This window comes from Dreissena polymorpha, chromosome 13, assembly GCF_020536995.1.
Source record: "Dreissena polymorpha isolate Duluth1 chromosome 13, UMN_Dpol_1.0, whole genome shotgun sequence".
NCBI classification, from domain to species: domain Eukaryota; kingdom Metazoa; phylum Mollusca; class Bivalvia; order Myida; family Dreissenidae; genus Dreissena; species Dreissena polymorpha.
In genome coordinates this window covers 72,473,795-72,488,491 of record NC_068367.1, presented here as the reverse complement: position 1 = coordinate 72,488,491, position 14,697 = coordinate 72,473,795, and the positions used below count along the sequence as shown (strand labels likewise).

Here is a 14,697-nt window from a genome sequence, read left to right as displayed (position 1 = left end):
GGCAGTCGTAATACTATAGATTTCCATGGTGTAAGCGATACAGCTGTAATCAATGGAGCGTGGTGCTGACTGCCGACTACCGCAAAGTGGAATGTTATGGTGATAATTGCGATTATCTGGGGTGTTGTTGCAAGTTATCTTAATTGGTCGGCAGTTTTATTGCTTCAGAGATAAGGCAATATTGAAATATACCGACTTTGCGCTTAAATGTGAAGTGTTTGTCACAGTGTTCGAAGCAGATTCAAGACCGTTAAATTGACAACAATGACAATCAAAAAGGTAAGTATCGATTGTTTTTAGAAAAATCGGTGTAATTATAGAAAATAGTAAAACATTTTACATCTATTGGTTCTATTTAAACGGTGACATATTGCTGTTTCACTCGTCAAAATGGCAAGTTCAGAGTGTAAAACGACTTTTAGAAAGTGAACATTAGATGCTGCTTATTTTGAGACTCATTCAAAATGCAAACGTTCCCACCGCTATTGTTCACCAGCTAACAAACAAAAACCAAACAAAGACAGTTATTTATCAGAATTTCATTTCCTTCAATATGATTTCCAACACACAATCTATGCTGTGTGAACTCTTTATATCCTCAACACTTATCAATTCATTCACTACCGGATGTACCTTAAAAAAATATGCTAAACATAGTTTAGCACATGGAAATCAATTTGACATTTGATATACACAAATGCTTATTTTATTTGACTGTTGTGTTAAGGGCTCTATGTAGTAGATCATATGCTAGCACACATTTATATTATTTATATACTTCACATTCATTGATTATTATTAGTATTATATTAATATTATATTTCCCTTTTTGTATTTTCAGAATACCACAAAGCTTCTGAAGCACCAAAACTGTGGCAACATATTCAGGCTGCTAAGAAGGTGTCAATCAACAAGAGTTACAACTGATTGAATGTGCCTTTATTTAATTAACAATGTTAAATGTGTTGTTATTATTAATACTACTGTTATTAAATCAATTCCTTTAACATACTGTAAATGCTCAGTTTTTGTTTGTATTATAATAACATGATCTTCATTGCCCAAATGTAGCCCCAGTGTGGCGACAACTTTTTTAATTTGGCGAAAGTAAGTGGCGACAACTTTTGAAAGCCCAGAGGGAACCCTGAAAGATCATGAATTGTTTTAAGTCTGTACAGCATAAACACTTATCAATTGTACTTGTCAATTCTACAAAGACTCAAAAGTGAGATTAAATGTAGTCCTTTGCCCACTTGAAGGTGGTGAAATATTCTAACATGTCATTACTTCAAAGTTGTTTGATAGCATTGTTGTTGTAACCATACATTAAAGTGTCCATTGTTAGCATGTACTTTATTTCTTCAGGTTCCAAAAATGGAGGCTTAAGTGTGAAACTGGTGAGATTCAAGGCTACGAAGTCACAGCCAGGCCAGCGCATTCAAGAATCGCAGGAAGGATTCCCAGCTCAGCCGAATAAATAGTGCATGGATTAGTCATGAAAATTTGATATTTTTAATAAGAGGCCAAAGAATAACATGTAGCATGAACCTGTGAATCCTAAGTATGCTACATTGAATGTATGATTGTTAGATTTTTATTGGCATTGCTGAACAATGTTTATGCTCATCAGTAATAAAAAAGAACCTCTTGATTTCTTGCCAAATTTGCTATTTTTTAAAACACCTGTAAACTCCTTATAATGAAAAGTGTATTTCATGTTTCTCTGAACAGCTATTTATGTACACACTTGTAAACAGCGATTTCTGTACACACCTGTAAACAACGATTTCTGTACACACCTGTAAACAGCAATTTATGTACAAACCTGTAAACATCAATTTTTGTACAGGCCTGTAAACAGCAATTTATGTACACACCTGTAAACAGTTATTTGTGTTCACACCTGTAAACAGCTATTTTATGTACACACCTGTAAACAGCAATTTCTTTACAGACCAGTTAACAGCAATTTATGTACATGCATGTAAACAGCTATGTATGTACACACCTGTAAACATAAATTTATGTACAAACCTGTAAACAGCTAGTTCTGTACACACATGTAAACAGTAATTTATGTACACACCTGTAAACAGTCATTTCTCAGTGAAATCAGCTTGTCCTTGATTATCCACCAGTATGGGTGGTCACAGGGGAAGACAATCCTGGTCATTTCTAATCTTTCCAGGATATGCTCCTGTGGTCGAGTCAATTTACTTCCTTTCCTCTTACTATTTCACCTCATTTTCAATCTACAATTAAACAATGACATTCAAATAAATTCATGAAAATAGATCTGCAACAATTTTACTGAAAATAGTAGGAAGACATATAAGGCTCTTTTATTTTGTTACATTTTAGTATTTGATTGCAGTTTTTGTTTTGAACAAGGTCTTGCTCTTTTTAAATAAAAATCAAGAATTAGCATTTTTAAGCACTTACAACTTGACAAAAATAATAGAACATGTACATCAGTGGTGTGATTGAGGTGAAGTCCGAGGGGAGGAGAATTCTGCCGACTGATTTTTACTACGCAAATCGCTTGCAAAAATGTCCGCAGAATCAGTCGTACCCCATTCCCAATTTTTTGACGAATTTATGTGAATCTCAGGAATGAACCCCTGGACAACCCGATTTGCGGTTCCACATAAAAATCACATGCAAATCCCAGTATATTCTCGCAGGTCTGCTATTCCCAAAGTATTTTGTTTATGCCCCCTGGCTTTTGTTAACAAACAAACCTGTGATGCCTACTTGTTAAATCTGAAATAAAACATCGTCTCGCTGCCAGTTGATTCTTAGTTATTTACAAAAAGGATAGAAAAATACTTTGAAGCCCAATTCTTATAAAATCCATCTTAGAAAAATGTCATATGCAACTTATTTACTGGTGTGTGTGTGTGTGTAGTCTGCTTGCCAGTTCTTGGGTCCAACATTATAAATATTGTTAAAATTCTCTGGGGATTGCACACCACTAATTTATTTTGATTATTGTTTTGATCAGACTCAAACAATTCTTAAAGCTTTATTGATTTTTTAGGCAAAAAAGCTCTATAGTGCTTGGAAATAAATGTGAACTGATTACTGATATTTATTTATTTTTGTGATTTAAACTCCAATAATTTTAAATGATAAAAACTTAACGTATTGTTGCTTTTGATGGTATTTCCGATCTATCTTATTCATGTTTGATTTGTTGTTTTTTGTTCCTATGTATTTACTGCGGAAAATATTGGATGTATACTATACCCCTTTTGAGTTGTGGGTAATTTTTGTAATTTTTGTAAAGATGTTACATCACAAATATTGTATAAATTTATTTACCTGATGGTATTAATTTTTTATCAGAAAAACAATGGTGACTATGTTAAACTTTTAACTGGAACGAACTGCATTATGATCAGCGAACATTTTATCAAGTGATTTCACACATTCTCTATAGCCAAGACTTAAAAATGACCCACAACTCAACAAAACCAAGCCTTTATAATTGTATTAGAAATGTTGAGGGGCCGTCCATTAAGTATATCAGCTCCAGGAGAAGGTGGGTGTGTAAGGACAGGGCTTTTTTTGCTGATTTTGTGAAGCGGCCCTAGCCCCCTCATTTTGTGAAAAATGAGTCGCAAACTTTTCAAAATTGTGAAAACATGAGTCGCGAACTACTGAAAATTGTGAAAAACCAATCGCAAACTTGTACAAATTGTGAAATTCAGAAATCAATGCATAAGTATAACAAAAGCATGTTTAACTCTTAAATATTATGAAAATGTCCTTAAATAATGTAATAAAATCATATATTCCTTGTATGAATATTATATTCAGGGGTTTTACTGGCCCCAAAAAAGTTGTGCAACTTTATCGCGGTGTGAAAACCGCTGGTTATTCCGACTTTATTAATAAGAGCAATCATTTAAAGAACCTTACTACATTAATGAATGATGGCATTGACTGTATTTTTTTATTACTTTTATAAGTATGTTACTTAATACATAAATAACAACAAGTACCTTCATAAGTCTTAATAAGCTTTATTTTTATATAAATAACTTTTTTCACTTGATAAACCAGATAACCAACATAATATAATATTTGTTAACAATAATGTAACAGTATCCTGCCAGTATTTTTTTATGGCAATTTCTGGGCCAATATTCGGCCCCATTCCCCTCAAAAAAGAGTATATATTTTTCCCCAATTTTGTAAAAAAAATCTCCTCCAGAAGTTCAAATAAATAAACAATAATTATTTTTTTTTAGAAAGAACTGTTTCATAATCATGACAAATATATCTCAAATTTATTTCATATATAACTAACAAAGTATATAACTATAATTTATATGATTTTTAATTATTATAAAGTGTTATATTATATTAGATTAATTTTTCCAAATCAGTGGACTTTTCACATGAATTGCATTTTTCTCCCAAAATGGCCAGGAAAAGGCCTGATGTATCTATATTTGTCAATATTTGTTGATAAAAACATTCCAATTTGGTTCATTTTATTGAAAAAAAATGCTCAAATTTGCCATTTAATCGATTTAAAAAAAACTAAATTCGACTCAAAATGGCTAAGAAAACTGAGACTGTGCATGAAGGCTGAACTGTCTGAAACTAATGTTGAAAAAATCAATGATATATATATTTCAGAAAAAGGACAGGGACATTCTACTGTGAATATTATATTCATACAAACATGTGTATTCAAATAATAAATATCATTACTTATAAAAGAGTGAATTTTTAATTTTCCCCTTTTCCTAAAAAATGACGCATTTTTTCCCCTTTGGACGGGCCCCGCCACCATTCCCCTATAAGTGACTGCATAAATGTACATGTATCTGAATTATTTATTGAAACCTAGAATCACACAAATGTACATCATATGAAAGGAAAAATGAATAAAAAATCAGAAATCAAGCATCTTAATTCAAATTGTTAAACAGTTACATTTGGTCATTTGGACATGTTATAAATCAACTTCTGTTTATTATCAAATTTCACAAATTCTAAAACAACACCTTTTGTTAAAAGGTTTTCTGTTATCTTTGGTGGTTGATTTCCAGGTCCAATTAAATGAACATTTTTTACATCTATTTCTTGACTAAAAGGCACAGGATAATTGCAACCATTTATTCTTGTTGTCTGAAATAACACAAAACATATTTTTACAAACTATCAACAACAAATCAACACATAAATATCACTATATTTAGATGTCCGAATTTTAACATATCTGAAATATAGTACAACGCGTGAAAGAACTACTTTTGATTTCAGAAATAGTTGGTATCTTAACTAAAATATATCGTTCCCAGAACATTATAATACTGAAACTGTTAAACATGTTCATGTGAATGGATCACAGTTATACTTCATTTGAACCAATATTTACAATAATTGCAAATGGATAAGATATAGAATAACAAGTCTTGCTCTCGGTTACCAATGCTTTCATTTGCATAAAAAAATCAGATTACTTTCCTCATAACTTAATCCATGTCCGTTTTAATTGTGCATTGTAAAAACACTTACACAGGTACCCTTCTGTAGAAGCTTCAGCTTTTTTATGGTTATCCTAAATTTCAATAAATATGGATTATTTGGTGTGTTTTTTTATCTTTTTTGTATAGTACCGCGAGTTGCGCGATGCTATTTTGTTTGGATAAACTAATATGCACCGGTTTTTAAAATTTTAATTGATTCACGTTTGTAATCGATTGAAACAATGACATCATTTAAACGATTAGTAAACAAAAATTGCAAAATCGAAATGAAAAACGGTTAAACGAAACTTAATTTTAAATTGTGAAATGTCCATTTTTTGACAGTTTTGAGCACAAAATGTCCGTTTTTTGTAAAAAATCACAGGGACTACCCTAGGCCTTAAAAATAGGGAGAAGTTACTTCTCCTTTTTTACGAAACAGGGAGAAGTTTGGAAAATCAGGGAGATGTTGTGCGAACAATATCAAAAACAAAACATGTTCATTTCACAAAATTTTTTATTTCTATCTTTATACTATGTTTATTTATTTTTTTAAACAATAAATTCTCATTGAAATCTACTTCATCATGACACATTTAAGTCATTTAACACATTTATGATATGTACCGGTAGCATCTTTTCATCACATTTATTGTCATTATATTACCATCATCCCTATGATAGCTTTTGAAACAAAACACAATCGTAATGCATAGAACATATATTACTGTTTATCCGAATACTATAACTACTATACATGTCCGAAATATGTACACTTAAGAATGCCTAAGTTACCTGTTTAACTTTAATAATCCAAATTGTCCTTGTTGTTATCTGGTTTAACAAACCTTATCAAATGTTTGTTAAATCCAGTTAATGCTTTCTCCATTATTTAATTGCAATTACTTGTAATTTGAATCGCCAGCTTTGAATTGAACGCGTGTTGAATGTTACAATACCAGGGGTTTTTTTTAGAAAAAGGGGAAGACGCTGGACGCTGGGTAAAAGGGGAAAATCGAGCGCGAAAAAGACATATTTGGGGAAAAAATAAAAACTGTTCATTTCAATGTCTATAACTCGCCTACAGACTTCAGGTTTGTTTTTTTTAGAAAAAGAGACATGTCTCTGACCTTTTTGTTCATAAACACATGAACAAGTATGATATTAAAGTCAAAGACCTAAATAAAGTTGCAGGGGTAGATCTAATAATGGGAAATGTTTTCAACTGGGGCCGGGGAACGATTTCAATATTGTGATTTCAATTTCATGATGAATGGGTTGACGATCTAGATCTGCTACAGTATTGGAAGGGAAAGGTGCGGCAGCTGCCGATTGTCTACTTTCACTTTCACAATAATCCGACAGTATTAATCGATGTTGATTACATGTACCTCCGAATCCTGCTGGGTTTCAACGGTTTTTGATGATTCATTCTTAAAAAATGCGTCAACGCAATTAATATTTTCCGAGTCTGAACGTTTTATTTTGTTTGTGTATGAACGCCAATTGTGAGACTTTTTTTCTGTTTTAACGTTTATACCCATCTTGGCTTTCACATAACCCGGATGAAAACTCGACTGGTTTCCGGTAATTATTTGACGAATCACATTTCTCGCGCAAGACCGGAATCCAGTAAAATAGTCACATGATTAATACGATTAGTTGCTCGGTTTCCATGACGTAATTTAAGAGCTATATATAGAATCACTGGGATTCCCAGATTTGAGTGTTCGTCGGGAGAGAGAGAGAGCGAGATCGTTGTACATGGTACAAATAGGATAAGTGTCGACTTCCCAAAAGAAAGAAAAAAACATTTCTTTGAGGGTAAAATATTATATTTTGGTAAAAAATAATATTTTTGGAGGGGAAATGGTAGTTTTAGGGGAAAAATTCTGGTAGGGGAAGACGCCGATTATCGGCGTCACTTTCTTAGTAAAAAAAAACCCTGAATACGTCTGCCATTTGCAATGTCCAGGGATGGAAATAAGTGGTTGCCCGTGAGCCCGGGGCAATTTTAGCCTGGGCAACTTAATTTCAAATGTTGGTAGTCCAGCCGGGCAACTAGCTTTTTCAAGCTTGAAACATTCAAGAACAATTAAACATTTAATAAAATTGGAGACTGTTGATTAATAATTTTAATAATATTTATTCATAAAGGCCAAGGAAATTATTCAACTCAGACTCATATTAAGACATTATACACAGAAAGTGTGTAATGTAAGCAATTTTGTTCAGTTATCTTTTATTTAAAGAAAGTATTTGATACAAATGACACTACATGTACATTGTACTGGGCTCGTTAGTCTTTAGCTGGGCAACCAAAATAGAAAAGATGGTTGCCCGTGTGGTCAACCAATTGTAAAACGTTAGTTTCCATCCCTGATGTCGATGGTCATGACGTAGCAATTTAAATAATTCTACTCGGATAATTTATATATAATCGAGGAAATGTGTTTTCTCAATGTCTATGTGTAGTATTATGACTTGTTAGTATAAAAAATGAACTGTGATTCCAGTTTATATAAGACGGGTGTTTAATACTTGTAAATATCAGTGGATTAACAAACTGACAAAACTTGCTGGACTTAAATAGTGGATCTACGTAATTAATAGACCTTTGATCAATTTTGTTTTTCTTTAATTAATTTTGCCGACTTTCTTTAACCGTGCAGTCCGCGAAAAAACCTGCGATTATCGGATGGTCAATCAATTATCACGTTATCATTAGACAACTCACGGCACACGCGAAGAGGCACGAGTGTGTTGTTACAGCAACCAATATTAAGAGACTGCTTTGTCACGGTGAATTAACGATCCGTGGGGGGGTATATTGTGTAACTGTTAGATAAACAACAAACAATAAACTTGCATAATTGCCTGCGGGCGGCAGCACGCATTTGGCAATAATAATCGGGGGGCTTGATTTTCGCTTTTCCGGACTTGTTTACTAAAAAATCTCGGGCGACTTGATCTTCGCTTTTCTGGGCCCGTAGGGCGATATCACGGGCGTTAGAGCATAATTATCGCTCTAGTTGCCCGTAGGGCAGTCCCTGCACGGCCGTATTAGAGTGAATTGTCCCTGTCCGTGAATTGTCCATGTCAAAATGTCCATCCACGGCCAGTCTCAAAGAAGGAAAAAAAGCCCTGAAGGAAGTGTGACAATTTGTGACAAGGGGGTGGGGTCAAGCCATATGTGATGCAGCGATTTTGTTTGCTCAATTGTTAATTCTTAATTCAATTATGCATTGGTAAATTGTGTCTATAGAATGATGACCTGATCACAATTTAATGAATAATGAATGAATAATTGCATTAGTCATTACATTATCCGATTTAGCAATCCGAAATATAGTCCACTTTTGATCACGATTATTATCAAAGATTGAGTTTGCACCATTAACAGAAGTAAGTTTATACTTAGTTCGATGCAAAAAGTAAAAGATGAGATAGCGAACTTACCAATAACTTTATTAATTTGCATTGAATTTGAATAATTCGCGTTACATTTTCGTATCCGATTGTTATTGTGCGCGCGCACCTGTCACAAAATGAAGGGTGTAAAATACGGCAACAACGAAATCGCCCGATTTCAGCGCTAAATTGTTCGGTCGCAGTAACTATTGTTGCCTCGCGTAGCAGGTTAGAATCATTTAGGCCGCGGTGTTCTCCTCCCGACTAGACGTTTTAAAATTTTCCTGTTATGATCTGCTTTGTTTTTATTCTGATTTACAAAAAGTGGTGATTCGATATTAATTTATAATGTATTGCCTTATTTTAAGTCACAATAAATCGTAAATGGACCCAAGATGCAGGGTTCATCAAAATTGTTTATAATGATGAAATTGGATATGATGCAGCACGTAAGATCTTCAGCCTGATGATATTCGACACATTAAACGCGTTTTTGGTGCATTTAAGAATTTCAAGGTTTCAATTTTGAGATTAGTTCGGAACCTTCATTTCTTTGCAACTGCACTTTAAAGATTGAACCAGTAATATAGCTGCATTTGTATTTTTTATAAAAAAAGTTTAGAAAAATCAGCCAATCTTTTAGTCATTGAAATACCTAAGATTTTTTCGAGGCCGTTCAAGAAGAAAATCAGTTTTCATTGCAAAGGTATATTTATTGGGAAAACATTTAATGGATAGTACTTTATTGTTTGATATAAATGATTGGAAGTCATATGTAGGTTTAAAACATACCTGTCGTAATTATAATGTGCTTCAGGTAAGGTAAAATACGTTATCAGCAGATTCTCATAAATGTCCTGACACATTCTGTGCTGGTTTTTGGATCAAGGCTACAAGCCCGAATCTAATTACAGAAACGGGCAAAATTACACGATCGAAACCGATTGGAAATATAGGAAACAACCAAAAACGTATAATTTATGGGAGTTCACAAGTGCCGGGCTAATGTTGTCGAGCTCTTATAGCCGTCAATATGTACTTTATGCATAAATGTATTACACATATTTATGTAAAGGTCTAGTGCTATTTTTTATTCATCCTGAAGTTATGACAAATTGGCTAATATTAACACCATACACTCATTTTTGTTTGATAACGACGGATAAAAATAAGATACGTGTGTTAATTAAAGACCAAAATGAAACTATAACAACAGGTGTGAATGTAAACTTGTAAATGCTTTGCAATATATGGGGGTCGTACGCTTGCATTATATGTGAACCGTACGTTTAGCAATAGCGGTACATCTGTTAACGAACGCTTTGTAATATATCGGGACAGTACGCTCTGCAATATAGTAGGTCTGTAGTTTTGCAATATATTAGGATCATATGATATGCGATATTTGAGGACCGTACGCTTACAAGGTGCCTGAACCACGTGACTTTTTCGGCTATGTGTGGGACAATCGGATGTAAACAAAACGTCGCTTCAGGTAACGTTTTTGATAATTTCTTCATTATTTCAAAACCATTTTCAAAAAAACAAAGACGAGTGCCCGGTCATTGTCAAAAGACACAACTTTGGTAAGTTTGCGCTAAATTAATTAAGTAATTTTTCCAAAAAGTGCAGCCGCGTGCTTAGCAATATATTTGAAGTCTACGCTGTGCAGTCTATCGGGACAGTGCGCCTTATATAATTTGACTGTACATTTTGCATACATTTGGACTAAGCGTTTTGTATTATTGGTTTGATATTATGTTTACAAATTATCAGATATGTTATGATTTATTACATAGAGGATATTTGTTGGATTCGGTGGATTATCGATTTTTATTCATGAGTGATCATAGAAAATAATATTTTTGTTATTGTATGCTTTTTTTTTCACAGTTAATATATATTGTTCAAGAGTTTAACTAAATAATTTCGCTGGGAAAATGACTATTTCGGGTCACCGTGACCTTGACCTTTGACCTAGTGACCTCAAAATTGATAGGAGTCATCTGCGAGTCATGATCATTCTACCCATGAAGTTTCACGATCCTAGGCATATGTGTTCTTGAGTTATCATCCGGAAACCATTTTACTATTTCGGGTCACCGTGACCTTGACCTTTGACCTAGTGACCTCAAAATCAATAGGGGTCATTTGCGAGTCATGATCAATCTACCCATGAAGTTTCATGATCCTAGGCATATGCGTTCTTGAGTTATCATCCGGAAACCATTTTACTATTTCGGATCACCGTGACCTTGACCTTTGACCTAGTGACCTCAAAATCAATAGGGGTCATCTGCAAGTCATGATCAATCTACCTATGAAGTTTCATGATCCTAGGCATATGCGTTCTTGAGTTATCATCCGGAAACCATTTTAATATTTCGGGTCACCATGACCTTGACCTTTGACCTAGTGACCTCAAAATCAATAGGGGTCATCTATGAGTCATGATCTATCTACCTATGAAGTTTCATGATCCTAGGCCTAAGCGTTCTTGAGTTATCATCCGGAAACCACATGGTGGACCGACCGACCGACAGACCGACATGTGCAAAGCAATATACCCCCTCTTCTTCGAAGGGGGGCATAAATATGGCAAAGAAGCCTTCAATAACATATAATAAAAAATATATATACTAATAAGGGCCTTTTCATGATTTGGTAAATTGACAAATAAAAAAAAAGCTGTTTCAAATTCACACATTTTCGTTTTAGTTATGATATTTTTGAGGAAACCGTAACACCGTAATATGAACATTTACCATGCTTTAAAATAGCCATTCTATGCATCTTTGGACAATTTAAAAACAAGAAAATTATAAAGCGTTGCAACGCGAAACGATTGAATAATTTGGAGAGTTCTGTTGTTGTCGTTAAAATTTTTGAATATAATTCAATAATTACGTAATTTCGTCAAAACATTACGTCATTTCACAGTAAACAGTGAAAATTATCGATAATTTTCACTGTTAATTTTCACTGTTTGAAACAGTGAAATTATCAGTTTTAATCCACTGATATTTCTCTATAAACCACCGGAAAGCATAAAAAAATGTATTATGCACCGATCTGTATCAATAAACTATCTCTTATGTTAATTAAAAAGCAAAAGTTAACAATCCAAGTATAATTAATGTGTACGCGTCACCTAAAAAATGAGCAAATGTTTTAGTGCAGTGAGTTGCAACAACGTTTAAAACTTTCGGGCAGGGATTTGACTGGGACCAGAATAGTTGGATCAAATACCCGAAGTTGTAACTAACCGCGTTATGGCAGCCGGGCTTTTTTACTTTTTTTTATTTAGGCAATTTATTTTTCTCTGAACCAAAACTTATACACTATTTTCAAAATATTAAATAAAATGATACTACTTTTCATATATAATACTTGAACAAAAAAGTAAAATTCTACTAAATCTGGTAAGATTTTCTTGTGATTGCAGAGATTTTTTGTGGGAGCATAGAACGACAACTCAGCGTGGAGATTGGGACGTTTATTGAGAACTGTTGTGTTAATGCGTCAAGGCAACCCGTTTATCAATTGGCTAGCTAACGCATATTTAACAAGAAATATCTTTTTAAAAGATATACGGCGTTGATTGTGGTCGATGTTTATGAACGATCAAAAGTTATCTCTATGAGATAAAAAGTAGCGGATGCCTTTTTTCTGCGCAGTTCTTAGCTACATCATAAGCAAATCAATTACGGGGTGTTGCGCCAGATTTCGTGGCTTATTTTGCTTTATGTGATATTATTACTCAGATATCTATATTTACAGAATAGAAAAACACAAGAAACATGAAAATAAACGATTGCATATAGGTCAGCCGGCAATACTCGAATCTTATTTAATTGCATAATTATAGTATAGTGAATTATTGTGCTCATGCTTAATAAACTGGTCTAAATGGATAAATATTTCTAATTATTTTTATCAAAATTGGTCCTTATCATGCAAATGTTGAAACCATATTAAAAATCGATGATTGACATACCACAATAATATCGCCGAATATCTTTATTTAGTATCTTTCTGATCAAAACAGACTTCAAGTGCACAAAGTTTACGAGACGGCGTTTATATAAAGATTTCTGCAGCTGACCGCAAACTGACCTTGATACCTTGCGGATTGGAATGCAATGCATTACAGTCAGTACGTTATTGTCAGTAAGACCGGTGTTACACAATGATCGCAACCCCTTCTGCGAACTCCGGTGATGAACTGTATATAAACTCTGACTTTCACAAATGGCCGCGAGTTGACCCGAAACCTCGGTGGTTGAAATGCAATTCAAGTAAGTACTAAATATGACAACATAGCTACTAGTATAAACGCTTTTGCGCTGGTAATTCTCTGAAAATAAAAGGTGAACGCACAAACTGTATTTATGTCGAAAATTGATTGTAAAACTGTTCTATCTATTGAGCCTTTTCATTAGAGATAAAATTGTTTCATGCAGTAAAACAGTGTTACAAAGACGCGGATATGTTTCCAATGTTATGGTGTTATACTCAAATCAGCCAATGGAATAAATGAAGTGTATTCATTCGTACCTAGCCGCGGGAAATTTTATTTGAGTATTATTGGACACTTACAAAGGTCAAGTCAGGGTGAAAAGCTGGCTTAATACAGCTTACGCCGAAAAAAACTAGCATGACCATTGTATAATTATACTGAAAATAATCGGTTTGTGATCATTGCGATAACGAGTGTTGTTTTAAAAATTATTACGATGACGACGTTGATGACGATGGTGAAAATGAAGATGAATTGAGTGCGATTGTTAAGGTTATGATAATTAATTTGGTGATGATGATGACGATGATGATGTTACGATGATGTTATGATGATAATCACGCTAATTTGTTTATCTTAAAAAGGTTTAATGACTTTAAGTTGTTAGTGTGTATAGTATCAAACATAAAAAAATTATATCTAAATAACGATTAAAGATAGTATTGCTGTTCAGCGCTTTAACTGGAGTTACAACTGTGCCTACACGTTCTGTTCAGTTCATGAAGCCGGCTTTGCGACGAAATACTGAACAATGTTGGTACATTCGTTAAGATTAAAATTACCATGTAGTGATGAAAATATGTCGACCATGGAAAATAACCCACTTGCCCCTAATTTCGCTCGCATGGCATGAAATAAATACACGCAAGACGAAAATAGAAACCAGTAGATACTTTCAAATTATTTTCATCAACGTTCATTGGCTCCGTTCCGTTGTCCTTCCATTGACGTGCACATTTTTGACACGATAATTCTGTCTAAATTGACCTTGTTCCTCAATATTTATCTTTCATTAATTCTTCAAAAGCACCAAGTTTCCGCAATACTATACTTATTATCTGGACCTCGTTCTGGGCAAACTGGGCTTAATGCATGTGCGCAAAGTGTCGTCCCAGATTAGACTGTGCAGTCCGCGCAGGCTAATTAGGGATGACAGCTTCTGTATAGGCTGGATTTTTTTAAAGCGAGTTCCTAATGAGGAAAATTCCATAACAGCAGAAAGTGTCGTCCCTGATTAGTCTGGGCACAGGCTAATCTAACATGACACTTTACACACATCCATTAAGCCCAGTTTTCGAAGAACAAGGCTAATATAATGTAATGTACGATATTCTGATTTTTATAAGAAATCTACCTGAAGTGAAAATTAACAAAACTTAACTATAACAGACTGCTGAATAGTGATTTCGACGATTGATGCATGTCATAGCTAATCCCGAATAAATATGGAATTAGCTCGTCTGTTGTAAAGAAAAAGTTAAGCTAAAAAATGTACATACA

At 33.9% G+C, this 14,697-nt stretch overlaps 1 protein-coding gene and 1 long non-coding RNA gene across 5 annotated transcripts in view; one reads left to right on the top strand and one right to left on the bottom strand.

Annotated features, from left to right (window-relative positions):
• The window catches only part of LOC127854454 (uncharacterized), a 45,790-nt gene extending 36,749 nt beyond the window's left edge, over nucleotides 1-9,041 (bottom strand). The window contains exons 1-2 of one of the 3 annotated variants that reach the window (XM_052389496.1): nucleotides 8,946-9,041; nucleotides 2,087-2,252 (exon numbers count right to left, since the gene is read on the bottom strand). In XM_052389496.1, the coding sequence (XP_052245456.1) occupies nucleotides 2,087-2,173 (87 nt within the window). In that variant the 5' untranslated portion in view covers nucleotides 2,174-2,252; nucleotides 8,946-9,041. Of the gene's footprint in view, nucleotides 1-2,086; nucleotides 2,253-5,021; nucleotides 5,152-8,945 lie in introns of those variants that run through there. The other 2 variants (XM_052389497.1, XM_052389495.1) reach the window with 2 other exon arrangements.
• Nucleotides 42-5,606, top strand: LOC127854460 (uncharacterized). Of its 2 annotated transcripts, XR_008037079.1 has the most exons (3): nucleotides 46-279; nucleotides 842-900; nucleotides 1,366-5,606. It is a non-coding gene; the product is annotated as an uncharacterized LOC127854460 (long non-coding RNA). The 2 variants fall into 2 exon arrangements; XR_008037078.1 differs by lacking the exon at nucleotides 1,366-5,606 and having other exon boundaries at nucleotides 42-279; nucleotides 842-1,018.
• Nucleotides 9,042-14,697: the final 5,656 nt, after the last annotated feature.